A 19,081-nucleotide genomic window follows, 5' to 3' on the forward strand; every position below is an offset into this window, starting at 1 on the left:
AAAGGGAATTACCTGTGGGGGAAAGGGGTAAATGGGGTTTTGGTTTAAACTGTATTTATTATCTAAGTTATCTAGCAAGTCTTAGAGGAGTAGGGCATCAATCCCACTACACAGAGAGATCAAGTATTTTACCCCAACTCCAGTGAAAAACAGAAAACCTGTGTCCTAAGCCTCTGCCACTAATTAGCGACATCACCTTGGTTAAGTCCAGGTACCCAGCAACCTCACCTGTGTAAGCGGGGGGAGGGGTGGTAAATGAGATTATCTAAAGTCTCACATTCTAAAATTCCATTAAAAGGAGATTAAAAGACATCATAAAAATTTATATTATCATATACACAAAAATCGTCTACCCAATTTATATAATAACCTTTTTTATATAGTAAAATAAATTACTTCTCTAACATGATACAAAATACTTCACTGCTGTAAGTTTATCATGCAATTATTTTTATTTTTTTATTTATTTTATTTTATTTTTATTTTTTCAATATATGAAATTTATTGTCAAATTGGTTTCCATACAACACCCAGTGCTCATCCCAAAAGGTGCCCTCCTCAATACCCATCACCCACCCTCCCCTCCCTCCCACCCCCCATCAACCCTCAGTTTGTTCTCAGTTTTTAACAGTCTCTTATGCTTTGGCTCTCTCCCACTCTAACCTCTTTTTTTTTTTTTTTTTCCTTCCCCTCCCCCATGGGTTTCTGTTAAGTTTCTCAGGACCCACATAAGAGTGAAACCATATGGTATCTGTCTTTCTCTGTATGGCTTATTTCACTTAGCATCACACTCTCCAGTTCCATCCACGTTGCTACAAAAGGCCATATTTCATTCTTTCTCATTGCCACGTAGTACTCCATTGTATATATAAACCACAATTTCTTTATCCACTCATCAGTTGATGGACATTTAGGCTCTTTCCATAATTTGGCTATTGTTGAGAGTGCTGCTATAAACATTGGGGTACAAGTGCCCCTATGCATCAGTACTCCTGTATCCCCCTTAGGTAAATTCCTAGCAGTTATCATGCAATTATTTTTAGTGTTAGAAAACACAACAAGCTGATACAAAAATAATGTCATTTGAGTACCATTAGTATATCATCTAGAAGATTTCTCCTTTAGCACATCACAGAAATTAAAGATGATTTAAAACTACTGAAAGGAAAATTTTTCTATATCCTTTGTGTAAGGGGGGCACTATTATCTCAACATTTCACCATCAATATTACCCCAGGTACTCAGTCTTCACCACTGCGAAATGGATAAAAAATAGTCCCATTTTAACACACAGAAAGAAAGGCTGTGTCACTTGAGGTCACAAGGCTATCAAGGTAAATGATTCACTCCAGGTAAACCAAGGCTGCATCCTAGATTCCCAGCCCTCTTCATGATCACACATCTGCATCATAAGCCCTAGCACACTGCATGCATTTCTAAAAAACAAAACAAAAATCTATTTGTTTTGAAAATAGTTCCCAATACATAATGATGTCATCAGTGGATGAAACTGAATTTACTCTTATGTTTTACACCATCTTCTTACCCATCTTCCAAGCCATTCCTGAACATGCCAGAATACATCTTTCCATCTGGCCACTTCAAAACCCCTCTGAAATGCATAAGCAAAAAATAATACATATCAATTAATGTTTCAGATAACCAATACTTTTTCAATCTTGAATCGGACTATCATCTTCACCCCACTCATAAATCTTGAACATTTTCACCTGCCATGGGGCTTCCCTGAAAGCCAGCGTCCATCATAGGTTGCATCCTTTAGGCGAGGATCCTTATAGAAAGTATATTTGGCACTGCGTGAAATGGGTGGTTCCTGCCGCTGAATACTACTGCCACTTCCATAAGGTGGAAGGTCAGATGTCCCCCTCAAAGCCTGATCCACAGCTTGGCTTATAGCCCGTAGCCACTTAGTCTAGGAACAAAAAGTAAATGTGAATAACCTTAAAGCAACAACTCATCACGCACTGCCTTAAACCCTGATAGCTTTCCTTGCTGTGTCCTAATGATAAATAACTTTTTGCTCCTAGTAATTCTTAGCTCCTAAATAATTTTTCTGTCTCCTAATGCTTTTCTTAATGAGTAATGCTGACTGGCTCTTGGAATTTACTGCTGTATGTTTAAAAGTAAGTCACGTTAAAAAAAAAAAAATCTACAGTCCTGGTTTAATGAAGATTTACCAGACATAATTACGGATCATTAGCCAAGCAAGAACAATTTTTATCTTTTCTTTCCTAGCATAAGATACAGAAGTAGGCAGGCCAAAGATAAAAACAAAGTATCATAATGGACTAACCTTTTCCTGGGGTGTTGATGAAATGAGAGTGAACTGCTCCTCAGGTGTAGTTATCTTTAAGCCATTCCTAAAATGTTCACAAGGATAAACACCAGGAGGTATGACAACCTGTCATTATAATATCACTCCTCAAATATGAAAAGCAACTTATTTATTTTGAGAGGAGAGTCAATTAAATGTAAATGCAGTCATGCCCTAGGTTTGGTTCTTACAGGACACAGAGTTACTTTGCTCCAGGTGTTATCATGATCAGCCATGATCTTCACAGGCCGTTTAACTATCTACATGCTGGGAAGGTGAGCCTCGTTTCACAGAATGGGGAGGCCTCCTGAGCTTTTTATCATGTCTAAGGAAATAACTTTGACAGCAAAGGGAGAGAATTAGGGTGAGGGTCGGGGAAGGGGGACACACTTACACACCACCAGCTTCTTCAGAAAGTGGCTCTGCCCATAATGTGGCCAAAGGGAAAACATGATGTGTGGAGAACTGAAAGAAACAACATGGAGTCACAGCTGAGAAAACCCATATAGGCCCTGGGCGCGCGGGGGGGGGGGGGGGGGGGTCTCTGCTACATAACCCTTTTCAAATGGTTAAGTCCACATGGGTGCACCATCTCAGCCACATGATCCCCATAACATAGCTAATGCCAGTGGGTCCTGCCATCTCTGCCACAGGACTCCACTTGGTTGATATTCATTTTCAAGCTGGAAAACTAAAAGAGCTCTCTGAAATTTGGTCCATACCACAAATGCAAGCTAAACATTCTCTTTTAACAGAAACTGATGGTATAATTAATTAATGTAACAGTTAGGAACCCAGCATACCTGAGCATGGACTAGGGCATCATTAAAGAGAATGAACCAATTCACAGAAAACCTCCCAGCATGCTGCAGAGATAGGGCTCGGTTACTGCTCTCACACAGCAGTCGGCGCTCTGGCTTCCTCAAGGAATCCTGGAATTGAAGACAAATATATAAACGATCTTCAGAATTATTTTAAAATGCAAGGAAAAAATGAAAAAGACACTAATCACATTTAGGAGAATTTGTTGCTCATAGCTTAGGTTGGTGTTGGACCTGAAGTTAGGATCTGAACACTTAATAAAAGCGCTCCAAGAAGATTAAGAAAAAAACAGGAACAAACAAAAGGTGAGTGTTCAGAGAGGATTCTCAGAAATGAGGGTAGATGTTTACAGCATCTATTGCTGTGGCCCTTAGACCACCCTTAGAAAAAGGCTCATTAAAGCATTATTACCATAAACAAACAAATGAGGAATGGAGAAAATTATGACAGTTGTTATGGATATGCCTGCTGTTTGCTGGGGTAATGCCAATTGGCATGGTTTACCGTCATTTTTCCAGGAAAGGTCTTCCAGAAGCCCAGTGTGTATTCAGCTTCCTTCCTTTTCCTGCCGAGATGGAGAGCAAGAGACTCATAACAAGAACTGGAATCCTGCAGTTTCTGGTATTCTGGAGATGTCTGAAAGCCAATAATTAAGGGAAGGGAAAAAAATATATAAAACAAATGTCCACAATCTGCAGCCTTGGTGTGGTTTTAGATATGTAATATTAAATTTATGGCGGAAATCCAAATCAAGAACAGAAATGGTATACTAAAGGGAACTGAGCAGAAAGAAAATTGGTTCCAGAAAATTCTACTACACAGAGATACATATGAAACACTGGAATAACTCAAGGGGAAAGAAACAAACACTGGCAATTATCAGTGAGGAGAGCAGCAGAGTACTCATGATAGGGCAGGAATTCTCAAATGTTTTCGCCTCAGGATCTCTCTATTTTGCTTATGTGGGTTTATCTATTGATATTTACCATTATTAGAAAATAAAGTCGAGAAATAAAAATAACCTTTATTAACTCACTTCAAATATAGTAACAGTTTAAGTGAAAAAGAACTATATTTTCCAAAACAAGAACAAAATGCTTCGTGAGAAAAGTAGCAATTGTTTTACATTTTTTCGAATCTCTTTATTATCTGGCTTAAAAGAGGAGAGCTGGATTTTCATTTCTACTACTAAATTTAATCTGTTGGCTGAAATATATGAAGAAAATCTTCCTTTATAAGGATATGTAACTGGAAAGGGAGGATTATTTTAATAGCCATTTCAATTAATAGTGGATATTCTCCTTTGAAACTAAACCAAAATTTAACTTAAGTGGTTCTTAAAGACTAGCTGCAATGTGGAAACTGAAACTACATTAATCAAACTTTCTGTACTCTATTCTCTACATAATCAAACTTCCTCTACTCTATTAAATCCACTGATCTGTGTTACACTTTGAATAGACCTTTTACCTATGCATGGTGTTTTAACATGTGGATTAGACTTCTGGAAAATAGTGTTTCACTGAGTTATGCAGACCTTCCCAATGTTGATACGTTTTATTATACAACATCAAAAGTTCCATGTTAATATTATCACCAATCTCATCAGGAAAAGTCTTTAAGTACTGGGAAACTGCCAAACTCAGTGACCCATACATGTTTCCCACATTGTACTTTTTGCTTCACAGTTCAGATTTTATCACTGGCAACAAATACTGTCTGTTGTTCTCCTTGAAGGAACAGGTTCATTTACTAATTTTTGAGAAAATATCTACTGAATACCCAGATCTGAATTAACACAGTTATCCATCAATTGTCTTTTCAAGTTTAAAAAAAAAAAAAAAAAAAAAAGGCAGCTCTCAACTCAAACAATAGTAATCTTGTGTTTTTTCTGGAAAACCTCCAAACTTCAGTACCCAGAAGAGTCGCTTCATGTACTTCCATCTCATCATACAGAATATTAAAAAGATATATACTTCTACATGTGGCAATGATGTTAATTAGACTTATTGTGGGTGATCATTTCACAGTATGTACATCTATCCAATCATTATGTTGGACACCTGAACATAACACAATGTATGTCAGTTATATCTAGCTTGACCAAGTCCCAGCTATGCCTCAATTCTCTCATCTGTAAAAAGGGGATAATGATATCTATTTCACAGGGTTGATATGGGGATAAAATGAATACATGTAACATGCTTAGTACCTGGCACATGGAATGCATTTAATAAACATTAGGTATTATTATTTTTATCTAGAAAAGCGTACATGTATATATGATGTCTAAGGTGTACCTGAGACTTACTAAATAACAATTTGCAGTGTTCAAACGTGGCCATGTGTTTTGAAAAAATTTCCACAGATGATTTTGATTCCCAGTCCTGGTTAAGGATCACTGATATAACACGGTAAGAGGATAATGGAGAAAGATAGCACCAGTATTAGCAAAGCACAGAGGAGGGATTAACTAAATCTTTTTTTTTTTTAATTTTTTTTTTAATGTTTATTTTTTTGAGAGAGAGACAGAGACAGAGCATGAGCAGGGGAAGGGCAGAGAGAGAGGGAGACACAGAATCTGAAACAGGCTCCAGACTCTGAACTGTCAGCACAGAGCCTGATGTGAGGCTCGAACTCACGAACTGTGAGATCATTACCTGAGCTGAAGTAATATGCCCAACCAACTGAGCCACCCAGGCGCCCTGGGATTAACTAATTCTTAAAAGATGGGAAGAGAAGGGAATGTGGTATAGTCAGAAAGGGCTTCATTTTCATGATAAAATGACTTTGGACCCAGGCCCTGAAAATTTCCTGTAATGAGAATGGTGGTAGTGTGTCTCGGGAAGGAAATACAAAACATGTAGGTCCATGGAGCTGAACTAACATGTAGGACACAGGGGTAGTAGATAAGGCTAGAAACAAAAGAGGATATCAGATTGTTAAGGGCCTTAAAGGCCAAACTGAAGAGTCTGGTTTGCTTTCAAATTTTGAAAGCCGACATTAGTTCCTGGGTCACTCTAAAGACTGAAATCTGTCCAAATAAGGAGACAGTTCCCATGATTTAAAAGATTCTAAAGTAGGGGCACCTGGATGGCTCAGTTGGTTAAGTCTCAGACTCTTGATTTTGGCTCAGGTCATAATTACATGGTTTGTGACATCAAGCCCAGCATCAGCTAACAGCACAGAGCCTGCTTGGGATTCTCTCTCCCTCTCTCTCTGCCCATACCCTGTTTGCGTTCTCTCTCTCTCTCTCAAAATAAATAAACTTAAAACAAATAAAAGATTCTAAAGTAGAAGAGATCCTAGAATCATTATGGCTTCTTGGAGTCCTTCAGAGAGGGAACAAAATGAAATTACACATTTTAGTACAATTTCAAAGGTGAATGTCTCAGGACCAGCTTTAACATACATCCATAACCTACAGTGGTACTAATTTCCTAGAACTCCACCCAACTAATTTTATACAGAAAGTAGACCATTTGAGAAAATCCTGTAACACTGTGATTTCTCATAGCATATGCTAAGGTAACTCAAATACCTGGCATGGAACTATCTTGAGTCCTGGCCAGGTGGTAACTCAGCTGCCTTACAGGTATGTCATTATACAGAAGGCCTTTTAAAGAGCTCTGTGTAACTCATACTTAGTATGCACTCTGACAACTATTGGGTGAGTAGCATAATTGGGTCTCAACTTTAGACACAGTTTCACAAAATGAATACAATTAATCTTGATAAGGTCCTGAGAAGAAACTAAATCCACAGCAAAGAGAACCAGATTTACCTATAGTCTAACTTTCTTCTTTCATTTTCTTAAAGAAAAATAAATTTAATTAGACACATATAAATATTAAGTTAGTGGAGTTGGAGATGCTAGGGTAGCATAAACCAAACAAGCAACTATGATCCTTGCCTCCCCAAGTATTCGAATCGGATATTTATGGGATCTTACCACTTCAAAACAAGTAGCAAGCTTTAGCAAAACTTTCGCATAATTATGAAGTCGTCTGATTGGCAGGAAAAACAGAGTATTCAGTATTTCCATCAATTGAGTGTTTTCATCATTTACTTCTGATAAATCTTGTAACAGCTCCTGGTTTTTATTTAGGAAATCACTGGAGGTAGAGAAAATAAAAAGAGATTTAATTAATCTTTTGGTTTGACAAATGCATGATACTGAATAGACATTTTTCACTAGATGACTACTTTTTTCAGAATGCACATTTTTAGGTGCTATGAAAGCAGAATATAAATACAATGAAATAAGACAGATACATAATTAAAAGAATTTTCCTGCCTATAAAATAGAGGATTTTTGCATATAAAAAGTAGCATATGGTAGCAATAGTAACTCTATAATAGAGATGCTTAATCCCAAACTGTGACTAAGTTCTAGGAAATGAATCATGCATCCCACAGCTTCAGGGAATAATTGGAGACCAGCTGACACCATTCATTACCTGTTAATTTCCAAGCCAAAAGTCACAGCAATAAATGGCAATACTAACTGCTCTAATCAGTTGTATTAAACAGAAATCTGGAGGAAAAATAAAGCTCTTCGCTCCAACACAGCTGGCATGTAATATTAAAATACTTCTAATTTCTTCTTTTCTTTTCCTTCACCTAATAAGAGTTTATTACAAAAGAGTAATAAAAAGCTATAAGTACCAGTACTACAATTAACAGGAAGTAGTAAAGCATATTCTGTGTGAAGATTTCAATGCTGAGATCTTCAAAAGGATTTCAAACTGAAGCCAACATTTATTTTGTTTTTACATTGTTTTACATAAGTTCATTATTAAAATTTTATTGCAAATTTTAATGGTGATCAGTAACCCACTGAGACTATGTTCATCAGACCAAAATACTTGAAAAGATGTGAAAGAAGAAAAAAAGATGTGAAAGAAGTAAGAGTTGGTGGGACAGAATAATAATTATTATCTGCCCCTTAGTAAGCAATAATTATGTGCCAGGTACTACCCTTGAGTGCTTTAAAGCATTATACTACAAAATTCTTACCTATAAGGCTTCAAACAAGACAATGCCACAAAAGACTATGAGGCAAAAATGAAACATTTTATAATCCCTTAGAGAACTATAGAAAAAAGAAATGTTTAACTCAGAAATTATGAAATATTATCTCTGAAGGGAAAATATGCAATAATTTCCAGGTACTCAAAAGTTCAATAGCACAAATTGGATCGTTTTATAGTGCAGTTAAGAGACCTGAGAGAGAGTGCCCTGGGGAACATGACCCAGATTTTTATTTACATTTGGCTTGTGTGGATGTTCCTACTTCCTCCTCCATGTTCTGCTGCTGAGATCAGCTGAGGACACTCATTTAACCCCACAGAAGTGTTCTGCTTTAACGTGCTCCTGAGAGATGGAAGCAGTACATGTTGAACACATACTCACTATGACCACATTTCTTCTGGATGCACAGTACTAGACCAGAAATGTTCCAACTCTTTTAAGTCCTATTACTTGTCAGCACTCACTCATGTACTCTTCATCACTCACTCATGCACTTGCCTATAGACCTTCCCCAAAAGAGCCTAGGTATGCTCTCAGGAAACCATAGACTGTTTAGCTTATCCTCTCTTGGGAGTTTTAATCTAATAATGGCAATACTGCTTTTCCTTTACAAGGCTAGGTTTGTAACTGTTACTCAAAAAATAAATATAGTAAAGGCAGAAACAATCCAAGTGTCCATCAACAGATGAATGGATAAACAAAATGTGGTACATGTATATAATGGAATATCATTCAGCCATGCAATGTAATGAATTTTGGTATATGCTACAACATAGACAGACCTTGAAAACATTATGCTTAAGGAAATAAACCAGACACAGGAAGACAAATACTACATGATTTCACTTACATGAGTATCCTACCTAGGATATCCTACCTAGGATAGGCAAACTCATAAAGACAAGAAGTAAAATAGAGGTTACCAGAAGCTGGGGGGGCAGGGGAGAAGTTGTTGCTTAATGGATACAGACAGTGTTTTTGCTGGGGTGGTTTTTAAAAGTTTTGTGTATAGTGTGGTAATTGTTTATACAACAGGAATGTTCTTGGTGCCACAGAACTATACACTTAGGAATGTTTAAAATGATAATTTTTTTTAAACCTACATGATGATCAAACCACCAGACTAGCATGAATTGAGTAGCTAGATGATAAACCAGCTTAATGATGGGAGTCTGAGTATCAATATCCAAGACCCACTAACTGCCATGTAGGCTCACCATCTATGCTCTAGAAGTTCTTTTTTTAAAGAAATACTTTAAAATAATTTAAAACACTTTGTAAGTAGAAGTTGTAAAAAGATGTTATTATTGCCTTTAAATATGTAAAACCCTGGAGTTCATGAACCACAGTTTGGGAAATGCTGCCCAAATTCAGACTTCATATTTGCTTCCACAGCTTAAAGTCACCCATTGTTCATCAATTGCTTTCCACCTGTCTAGGCTCTGGCATCATCTGCTTTAGCTGCTCTGACAATGAGTCAGGTCAACTCCTGAGTACTGTGAACTCAATTCTGAAATAGTAGAGGAAGGTTAATAAAAAATAAAATAAGGCAAAATAAGGCACCAGGGTCAGCAACTACCAGAGTCCCTCAAGTAGGCAAGAAAACCCCATTTTTAAACCACCACAAGTCACCTATTTTTGCATTAACTAAAATCGCTTTTCCTCAAGCATTACTATTTGCAAAAATAGCCATTCCTTTTTTTTTCTTCATTTAATTATTGGTTTGACTGCAGTTATTTTCCCCTACTTTTTTGGCAAAGATTCACCATTTCACCAACACTAAAGGTTAAAAAAGCTTTTTTTTTAGTCATTATAATGTACAGATTATAAATGTAAAATTGGAAATTGTAACAAATGTAAACTTGTCAGTTAAAAGCCAGAAGCTCTCAGATTAAAAAAAAAACAACAACAAAGCAGTAAGTCCATCAATTTACTATTTATAAGAAACACACACAAAAAAACTACAATACAATATAGACAGGTTAAAATAGAATAGAAATTGGTGTCATTATATTAATATAAAACAAAATAGCAAGATCACAGATTTAAAAGTTACTACATAAGGTTAAAATATAACATTCTTTAACTTGTCATTAAAAAAATGAAGGCCAAATCCTTATTTTGGAAATGAATGAGCACATGACATAAGTCAAAGAAATCAATGAGCACATGACATAAAATCAAAGAAAAAATCACGACAGAAATTAGAAATACATTTATAATTTAATGACTATAAAAACAAAACTTTAAGATACAGCCAAAGCAATACTTGGAGGGAAATTTATGGCCTTGGATGAGTACATCAGAAAAATTAAAGGGTTGGAAAATTAATGAACTAAATGCTAAACTCAAAGTTGGTAGATATTAACAGGAGAACACAAAGAAAGAAGAAGGAAATAAGAGGCAAAAATTAATGAAAAAGAATGGAAAAACTAAAGCTTAATCTTTGGAAAGAAGATTTAAAAAAGGTAAACTATTGACAAAATCAACTAAGATAAAAAGATAAAAGGCTCAAATAAGAGGAATGAAAAACAACTACATTTATTATGGAGGTGAAAATAATCTTAAGAAATATTACGCCAATAAATTTGAAAACTTGGATGCAATGAACAATTTTCCAGAAAAGTACAAATAATTAAAGCCACAAGAAGAAATAAACACCTGAACAGATCTAATCATGAAAGAAATTAAACTGGTAGTTTAAAAATCCCCTACAGAAATGCCCCCAAAGGGGCTCCTGGGTGGCTCAGTTGGTTAAGCATCCGACTTCGGCTCTGGTCATGATCTCAAGGTTCGTGTGTTCAAGCCCCGCATCAGGCTCTGTGCTGACAGCTCAGAGCCTGGAGCCTGCTTCGGAGTCTATGTCTCCCTCTTTCTCTCTCTCAAAAATAAATAAACATCAAAAAAAAAAAAAAATGCCCCCATGAAAGCCATATCTTTTCATAGATGAATTCCACAAAATCTCAAAGTACAGATATTCTCTATCTCATGCAAACCATTCCAGAAAATAAAGTTCCCACACTCATTTTGTAATTGCTAGTGCAACCTTCTTACCCAAACTGAGCAAGTTCAGAAGAGAAGAAAAACCTCACATTCACATAGCTGCAAAAATTTTAAATATTAGCAAATGTCAGTAACGTACTGAAAAACTAATACAAACAGGCCACTGAATTTATCTTGAGAACTCAAGGATATTTACCGTTAAAAAAATCAATTGCTCTTCAACTTTCAGGAATAGAGGGAGACATTTTTTTTTTCTTAAAGAAGGGAATCTTTTAACCCTATAAATGATATTTACCAAAAACCTAAGGCAATCATCTTTAATGAAGAAATGCTAAAACTATCCTCTTTAAGATCAGAAATGATCTTAGGATGTTATTACTCTATTAGGATATAAAATCAAAAGCAAACATGGCACGGGGCACCTGGGTGGCTCAGTCAGCTAAGCGTCCGACTTCGGCTCAGGTCACGATCTCACTGTCCGTGGGTTCGAGCCCCATGTCGGGCTCTGTGCTGATGGCTCAGAGCCTGGAGCCTGTTTCAGATTCTGTGTCTCCCTCTCTCTGACCCTCCCCCGTTCATGCTCTGTCTCTCTCTGTCTCAAAAATAAATAAATGTTAAAAAAAATAATAAAAAAAAAAAAGCAAACATGGCAAAACATTAATATCTATGAAATCTGGGTTGTGAGTACATATTTGATGTGTTTATTATTAAAATACATCTGAATTTTTTAAACTTGCTTTTGTCTGTAGGTCAACACTTGTTGAGAATCTACATAGTTCAGAATGATTAGATTCATGTAAGGTGCTTTTATATTTATTATCCAGAAACTAAATGCAGAATCTTTCTATCTGTGCAACACTTTGCGTTTTTCTCTACACCATCACATACGTTATTTGTTCCTTACCAGGGCAAAAACATTCCCTTCTTTCAGATGAAAAAAATTATGCTCAATTTGGTGAAGAGAGTTGTCTAACATCTCAGGGATAATAAGTGGTAGCACTAAAGAAGGACCCAGACCATGTAGTTTTTTCAGTACTACACTACTTCCAATAATAATCAGGAGCTATCCTTTTAAGAGTCAGTGAAAATCTACATTTTGATTCATTTGGTAAAATGACGAAGTCAAAGCTTTTCCCAGGCACTCAAAAACAAAGAACACAATAAAATATGATCTTTGGTTGTTAGAATAATAATGGGAAGGTAAGTGTTTGCTTACATGGCAGGCTTAGCAAGAAGCTGGAATCCTCCCATAACCAGGAAATTTGTAATAGATGTGCAATACCTTGAGCAAAAGAGAAAACACACATATGTTAGCATTAAAATGTAAATTTGTTCTTCAGAATTTTCAAACAAGCAACTGGAGCAGATACTTTTTGGTATCTCACCAATAAGTTTCAGTACTTTTGTGATGTCAACATTCATGAACTGTAAAGGACTGAAAAGAAGGGCAGGTTATGTGATAACCACAATACTCAGGCAGGGGGGAAAAGCCAGTTTAGTAAAGATATTACTATAAATTATAAATTTAAAATACACCTAAAATTATACAGAAGATCCTAGAATTTGCTTGGTAGATTTTACTTTGGTAACTTAACAAACTTGAGAAAATATGATTTAAACTGTTGGATTTTAGTGAAAATTAAGTCTTCAGAAATAATAGAGAAGAAAAAAATATGTTAAAAGAGCTCGAGTGAAACTTAGAAAATGTTGGTTAAGTTTTGATCAATTGCTAGAGAATGTCTTGATGTATTGTTTTGAGTTGTGTGTACTTCTACCATACTCCCAGGATGGCAAAATGGAATCAACTGACTTTCAGAAAGAGGGTAAATTCCTATTAAAAACAGCCCAAAGTGGGTGCCTGTGTGGCTCAGTTGGTGGAGCATCCAACCCTTGATCTCAGGTCTTGATCTCAGGGTTGTGAGCTCAAGTCCCACATTGGGCATGGAACCTACTGGAAAAAAAAAAGCCCATGGTACTGTACACTTAAAAATGGTACTACTAGGGCACCTGGGTGGCTCAGTTGGTAAAGCATCTTACTTCAGCTCAGGTTTGTGAGTTCAAACTCCACATCGGGCTCTCTGCTCTGAGCACAGAGCCTGCTTCCGATCCTCTGTCTCCCTCTCTCTCTCTGCCCCTTTCCCTCACTCACTCTCTCTCGCTCTCAAAAATAAACATTAAAAATAAATAAAACAAAAATAAATAAAATGGTCCTGATGGCAAATTTGATGTTACATGTATTTTACCACAATTAAAAATTATTTTCAAAATTCATAAACAAATCAGGATTTTTTTACTTGTCCCATCAGTATGAATAAATTGTGTTTAAAAAAAAAATTGTCCAAGGTATAAAAAAAAAAAAAGCATTTCTAATTATAGGTCCTGAAGTATCAGAGAACAAAACAAAAGAAGTAAAAAAGATTATGAGATAAATAAGATAAAAAAGAACTATACTAGTAAAAGCTGAAAGCTTCACACAAACAAAATCTTGTTTAAAAAAGTAAATTGGTATCAAATTATGTATTTTTCATGTCTGATAGACAATGAGTTAAAAGGCTTCAACTTGGGTATTTCCTCTCAGACAATAGCTTCAAATACATTCAATTTCGTTTAGAATTAAAATCACATGCATCTAATCTATCTGTACATACATGCATAAATGCGAAAGGAAATATACTAAGATTATTAATAATGGCTATTTCCGGTGATCAGATTACGGGCAACTTTAAACATCTTTTTGACTATCTTTATTTATACAGTTTTCAATAATAAACAAACTTTACTTATATTAAAAATAACTTCAACAAAACACCAATAGAACATTAACTCCTTTTCACTGGCTCTGCACTGTGGCTGCATGATCTCAGAGCTCTACACAGCGCCTGGTACTTAGTGGGTACTCAGTCGATATTTGCTAGATGGATGAGGTATTAATAAAGAATAAAATTTTCACTTCAGATCAAAGCATTGTTATTTTAATGCACATTAAAATAACAAATTATGCCTCACGTCATAATGTCAATATACAAATTAAGAAAAAGTGAGAAATATTTAAATTTTCAAATACATTTGGTATATTTTACTTGAAAAACATGAAAAGAACTTTGGCTAACTATCCTAGATTTTATTAAGGAAATATCTTTATTTTGAAGATAGTATGGTCTTTAAATCCTCCATTTACACAACAATAAAAAACAGACATTGGAACAAGTCGATATTTACCATTAGCAGTTGGTCTTAAAATAATTGTTCAGTTACTTATTTCCTCTAATTTTAGCATAATTTACTTAAGTAAGCAACACTGTTCTCTAAAGAACCATATTTATTATAGTATATTTTATGTAAATTAAGTAGACTATCAATCATTTTGCTAAACTATAGAAGGAAATATAATTATTTTTAAGACTCTTTCCCCATAAAGAAAACTAAAATTTTAGCAATGCAGAACTATAGTTGGCTTAAGATTAAAATACTGCTTTGCAATTTCTATTACCTTATATCACTGTCCCTAATCTAGTCTCTTCTGATTAAGGAGCTGTTCTCCTTGGCAGAATAACCCTGCAGAGATTGAACATGACACGGGACTGGATACTTGCTCTGTATAACTATCCAAGAAGAGACTTGCATGCTTCAGAATGACCAAACTCCTGGCTTCCTTTATCCCATGAAGGAAGCTGCTCAGTGAGGCTCCATGCTGACCGATTAGGTAACACAGCTTGCTGAACCGGCTCGCCACCTCCTGCAACAGCTGGACTGTACTTGCAGTGCCCAAATTGTCTGTAACAATATGATGATGATGATGACATAACCTGAAGACTCATTACCTGAATACTTTCTTATGATCAAGATTATGAATCCTCCTTTTCTAAAAATACTTAACATGTTGAGACGTACTCTCAACTGTGCAACTCAAATAATCAGTGGTAAAGAAAGCAACTTCAGAGATCATAGAATCCAGTCATTTGAAAAACTTGTTAAAAATATATTCACAGGGATTCTATAGATTCTGACTCAGTAGGCCAAGGTTAAGATCCCAGGATGGATATAATCAGAAGAAAAGCTGTCCAGGGTATTTTGAAGACCAGCCAAATTTGAGAACCACTGAGCAAATCCAACTCTCCTCTCATTCTGAAGAGAAGTAATCTGAAGCCAAGAAAGGGGAAGTGAATTATCCAATTTCACACAACTGGAAAGTAACAGCTAGGAATCAAACTCACTTTTGTAGTTATATCTTGGTTAATATTTTCAACTTTTTGTACCGACTTCTGCTCTATTGCTCCTGGGACAAGCCCAACACTTCAGTGCAGCGAGGTCAATCCCCCAATCAGACTGACCAGATTGCTCTGAACTTTATACAGGGCACCAGGAGATTATTTGCTTTTTCCCAGTCCAAAGTTCCTAGTTTCCAGGACATCTCTCTAAGCACTGAGGCTGACGAGCAGACAAGGGAAAAACAATAAAGAAATCAGGAATCAGGATAAGGACAAGGATGATTTCACTTTTCTTTTAGAGCAATCCAGGAAGCTTCCAGCTTAGATTGCTGCTTTTCCCCTGCCAAACTCCTGGGATATTAGGCCCACCCACTGGAGAAGAATTTATAGAACAAGCACTCTACAACACTTAAAAAGGCAAAACATATCAAAAACTAAAATAAACAAACTGGGGCGCCTGGCTGGCTCAGTTGGAAGAGCATGTGACTCTATGTGAGTCGTGAGTTTGAGCCCCACACTGGGTATAGAGATTACTAAAAAATTAATAAACTCAAAAAAATAATAAAATAAAATAAACCAAAACCAAAATAAAACAAAATAAATGCAGACAGTCCCTAACTTACAAAAGGGGGCATTCTGAAAGACCATAAATTAGTTATTTGAAAAAATAGTGGTTTTCCCATTATAAAATGGGCTGACCCACACAAACCAATGTCAACCTAATGTGGAAAATCTGATGTGCTAATATTTAAGTATCACAGTTTTGGCCTGAATTCTAGGTCCTCAGAGAGGGTCAAGGATTGCAGGAAAGATAAAGAAAAGTTCCTCTCTATTTTCTATGTGCAGGGCCAAACCTATAAAAATTTTTGAAATAATGAAATTTGATCTTCAATAGCCACTCCCCCCACCTCCATTTTGTATTCCTCTCTAACCTCCTAGAAACTCCCGGGATCTAGTGTACATGGACAGTAGCCCCCCTCTAGAACTACTATAATCCATTTCCTCTGTATTATCTCTTCATCTCCAATCCCTCCTTGTTGACAACAACTAAGAAAAGAAATCAGATTTAGCCAATTCGTAGTAATGTGGGATAAGACCCTGGACACTCTTATCCACATTTTAAGACACTACTTGTAAATCTAAATGAATCTCTACTTGGTATAATTCTAAGAACTAGAACAAAAAAAAAAAAAAAAAGAAAAATTCAGGTAGTATAATGTAAGCTATCTTAGGACTCGTGGGGCAGGAAGTGTTGTTTAGAAATCTAGTTCCTAGGATCAACTTTCCCAAAGCTGTTTCTGCTTCTCTGCCATGAATATCCTGAAAGTGCCACATCTTACTTCCACAAGGACAAAGAGCTGTGGGAGTGGTAGAATACTTAGGGGCAGCTGGGCTACTGACAAAGTGCAAACAGTTTGTAAGTTGTTGACTGCCTGTGTACAAAAATAAGAGAATGGACAGGACACCTGGGGTGGCTCAGTTGGTTGAGTGTCTAACTCTTGGTTTTGGCTCAGGTCATGATCTCACAGTTCATGGGAACAAGCCCCACGTCAGGCTCTGCACTGACAGCGTGAAGCCTGCTTGGGATTCTCATTGTGTCTCTCTCTCTCTCTCAAAATAAATAAATAAACTTAAAAAAAATAAGAGAATGGAAAGAAAGGAATAAACCATGACTCAAGAAGTTTTTTTTACTTCTGACACAGGAAGAACAGGTAAGAGTCCTGATAACTGAGGGAGTTCAGGGGAGATTCTACTTACCTAAACTAAGAAGAGGCCTGAGGATGTGAGATTTGATGTCACTTAGTTTTGAATAGAACCGTCTTTCTGTAGTAGCCAACTCATGGAGACTGGCAATATATCCCATAACATTTTTGTCCACCAAAGCTAGATAGCTATCTTTTCCTGCTGTCACTCTGCTTATATATCCGAGCTGAAACAGAGAATAAAAAGATTAAAGGTAAAATATAATTTACTAGCAGCAATTTGGGTGCTAACACTGGCTAATATCAGCTAGCAAGAGCCAAATGGGAAATATTCAGGAATTTTGCAAGTTAGTTATTAAACTACTAGTAGCTTGAAATTAGCAACAGTAAAATTACCAAAAACAAATTGGCAAACACTACAAATCACGGCTAATTTTTTTTGTTTTGTTTTGTTTTGTTTTACAGCTGGTTAACCAGTACAACACTGTTATATATGTGTATCTGGACCTATACACAACTATATATATCTATGCTTTTATTTATTGCCACAATATCTTTTATTTCACATTACACGTGTTTAGAACCACAGACACCCTAAATATACAAAGATCCAAATGTCAGAGATACATGTCTCAGGAACCTTCTTTTTTTTATGAGACAGGGTAAACGAAAGCAGAAAAGATCTCTATGCTATATACCAAAATATTAAGGGTCTAGAAGTTATCTTGTATCTTAAAAGTACAACATAATGGGATTTTCTTTAAAAGGGACTTTTTGTCATTTATCTATTACACCACTAAACAAAAATAATGAATGCATACACAGATCCCTACAAACCAGGCCACCAAGCTGCAGACCCAATAAGCTACTTAATGCCCCATGGTAACTAAAAATACATGTTAGAGCCTTGTTCGTCTTATCAGCCTATTTCATCATTTATCCAGACTGAAATTTTTCATGGGGAATGTGGAGCCAGGGCCAACAACTACAAAGAGTCAATTAGTAGGTCTCATATAAGAGGCTATATATAGGTCAGGAGCCAAATCTTGGCCAGTGTTGCCTTTAGCAAGAAAGATATTGTCCCTATACAATCAGAGCTTATACATTTAGCCAAAAAAACAAACATGAAAGATAAAAAAAAACAATCTGTAGGATATATTATTCCATAAGAATAAGAAACCCAGAATGTACTAACTTTGAGGGTTAATTCCCTTACAGCATTATCACTTGGAGAATGTGAGTTACTTTAATGAGGAAAAAGAAAACCAGAAACATGCCAGTGGTTTGTTTATGAAAAAGGGATAGGAAGTAGGAAAGCAGAGAAATCCAAATGAAAAAGAAGGGAGTAAACAGCAGTAAATAAATGAAAAGTTAACAGAGAGGGAAGGAATGGGGAACAGAGCACTGCTGGTAGTCGTTGGGTCTGCCATGAGCCCACCATGGGCCTATGCAATTTTTACTTCCCGTTTACAATTAAACACTCATCTCTTGGGGTGCCTAGGTGGCTCAGTCGGTTAAACATCCAACTCTTTTTTAAGTTTGTTTATTTTGAGAGAGCTGAGAGAGAGAGCGAGAGAGAGAGCGAGAGAATGAACATGGGGAAAAGGCAGAGAGACAGAGAGAGAGAATCCCAAGCAGGCTTCACACTGTCAGCACAGAGCCTGACGCAGGACTTGATCTCACGAAGCGTGAGATCATGACCTGAGTTGAAACCAAGAATCGGTCGCTCTACCGACTGAGCCACCCAGGCACCCCAAGCAACCAGCTCTGGATTTTGGCTCAGGTCATGATCTTACGGTTCAAGGATTTGAGCCCTGCATTGAGCTCTGCACTGGCAATGTGGAGCCTGCTTGGGATTCTGTCTCCCTCTCTCTCTGCCACTCTCTCTCCTCTCTCTCTCTTTCCTCTCTCTCTCTCTCTCTCTCTCTCTCTCAAAATAAACAAAACTAAACTAAAAAAAAAAAAAAACTTATCTC

At 36.4% G+C, this 19,081-nt stretch overlaps 1 protein-coding gene and 1 long non-coding RNA gene across 11 annotated transcripts in view; one reads left to right on the plus strand and one right to left on the minus strand.

Moving 5' to 3' along the window:
* The window catches only part of ALS2 (alsin Rho guanine nucleotide exchange factor ALS2), a 72,781-nt gene that overhangs the window by 21,411 nt on the left and 32,289 nt on the right, over nt 1-19,081 (minus strand). For 5 of the 10 annotated variants that reach the window (XM_045480753.1, XM_045480751.1, XM_045480749.1 and 2 more), the window contains 10 exons: nt 17,161-17,332; nt 14,788-14,968; nt 12,411-12,476; nt 7,110-7,272; nt 3,662-3,793; nt 3,139-3,267; nt 2,730-2,800; nt 2,315-2,381; nt 1,731-1,933; nt 1,547-1,612 (listed from right to left, as the gene is read on the minus strand). In XM_045480753.1, the coding sequence (XP_045336709.1) occupies nt 1,547-1,612; nt 1,731-1,933; nt 2,315-2,381; nt 2,730-2,800; nt 3,139-3,267; nt 3,662-3,793; nt 7,110-7,272; nt 12,411-12,476; nt 14,788-14,968; nt 17,161-17,332 (1,250 nt within the window). Of the gene's footprint in view, nt 1-1,546; nt 1,613-1,730; nt 1,934-2,314; nt 2,382-2,729; nt 2,801-3,138; nt 3,268-3,661; nt 3,794-7,109; nt 7,273-8,428; nt 8,534-12,410; nt 12,477-14,684; nt 14,969-17,160; nt 17,333-19,081 lie in introns of those variants that run through there. The other 5 variants (XM_045480748.1, XM_045480746.1, XM_045480747.1 and 2 more) reach the window with 3 other exon arrangements.
* On the plus strand, nt 17-15,883 carry LOC123599316. The gene is made up of 3 exons (XR_006713098.1): nt 17-123; nt 2,478-2,481; nt 15,873-15,883. It is a non-coding gene; the product is annotated as an uncharacterized LOC123599316 (long non-coding RNA).

Source organism: Leopardus geoffroyi, chromosome C1 (assembly GCF_018350155.1).
Source record: "Leopardus geoffroyi isolate Oge1 chromosome C1, O.geoffroyi_Oge1_pat1.0, whole genome shotgun sequence".
NCBI classification, from domain to species: Eukaryota; Metazoa; Chordata; class Mammalia; order Carnivora; family Felidae; genus Leopardus; species Leopardus geoffroyi.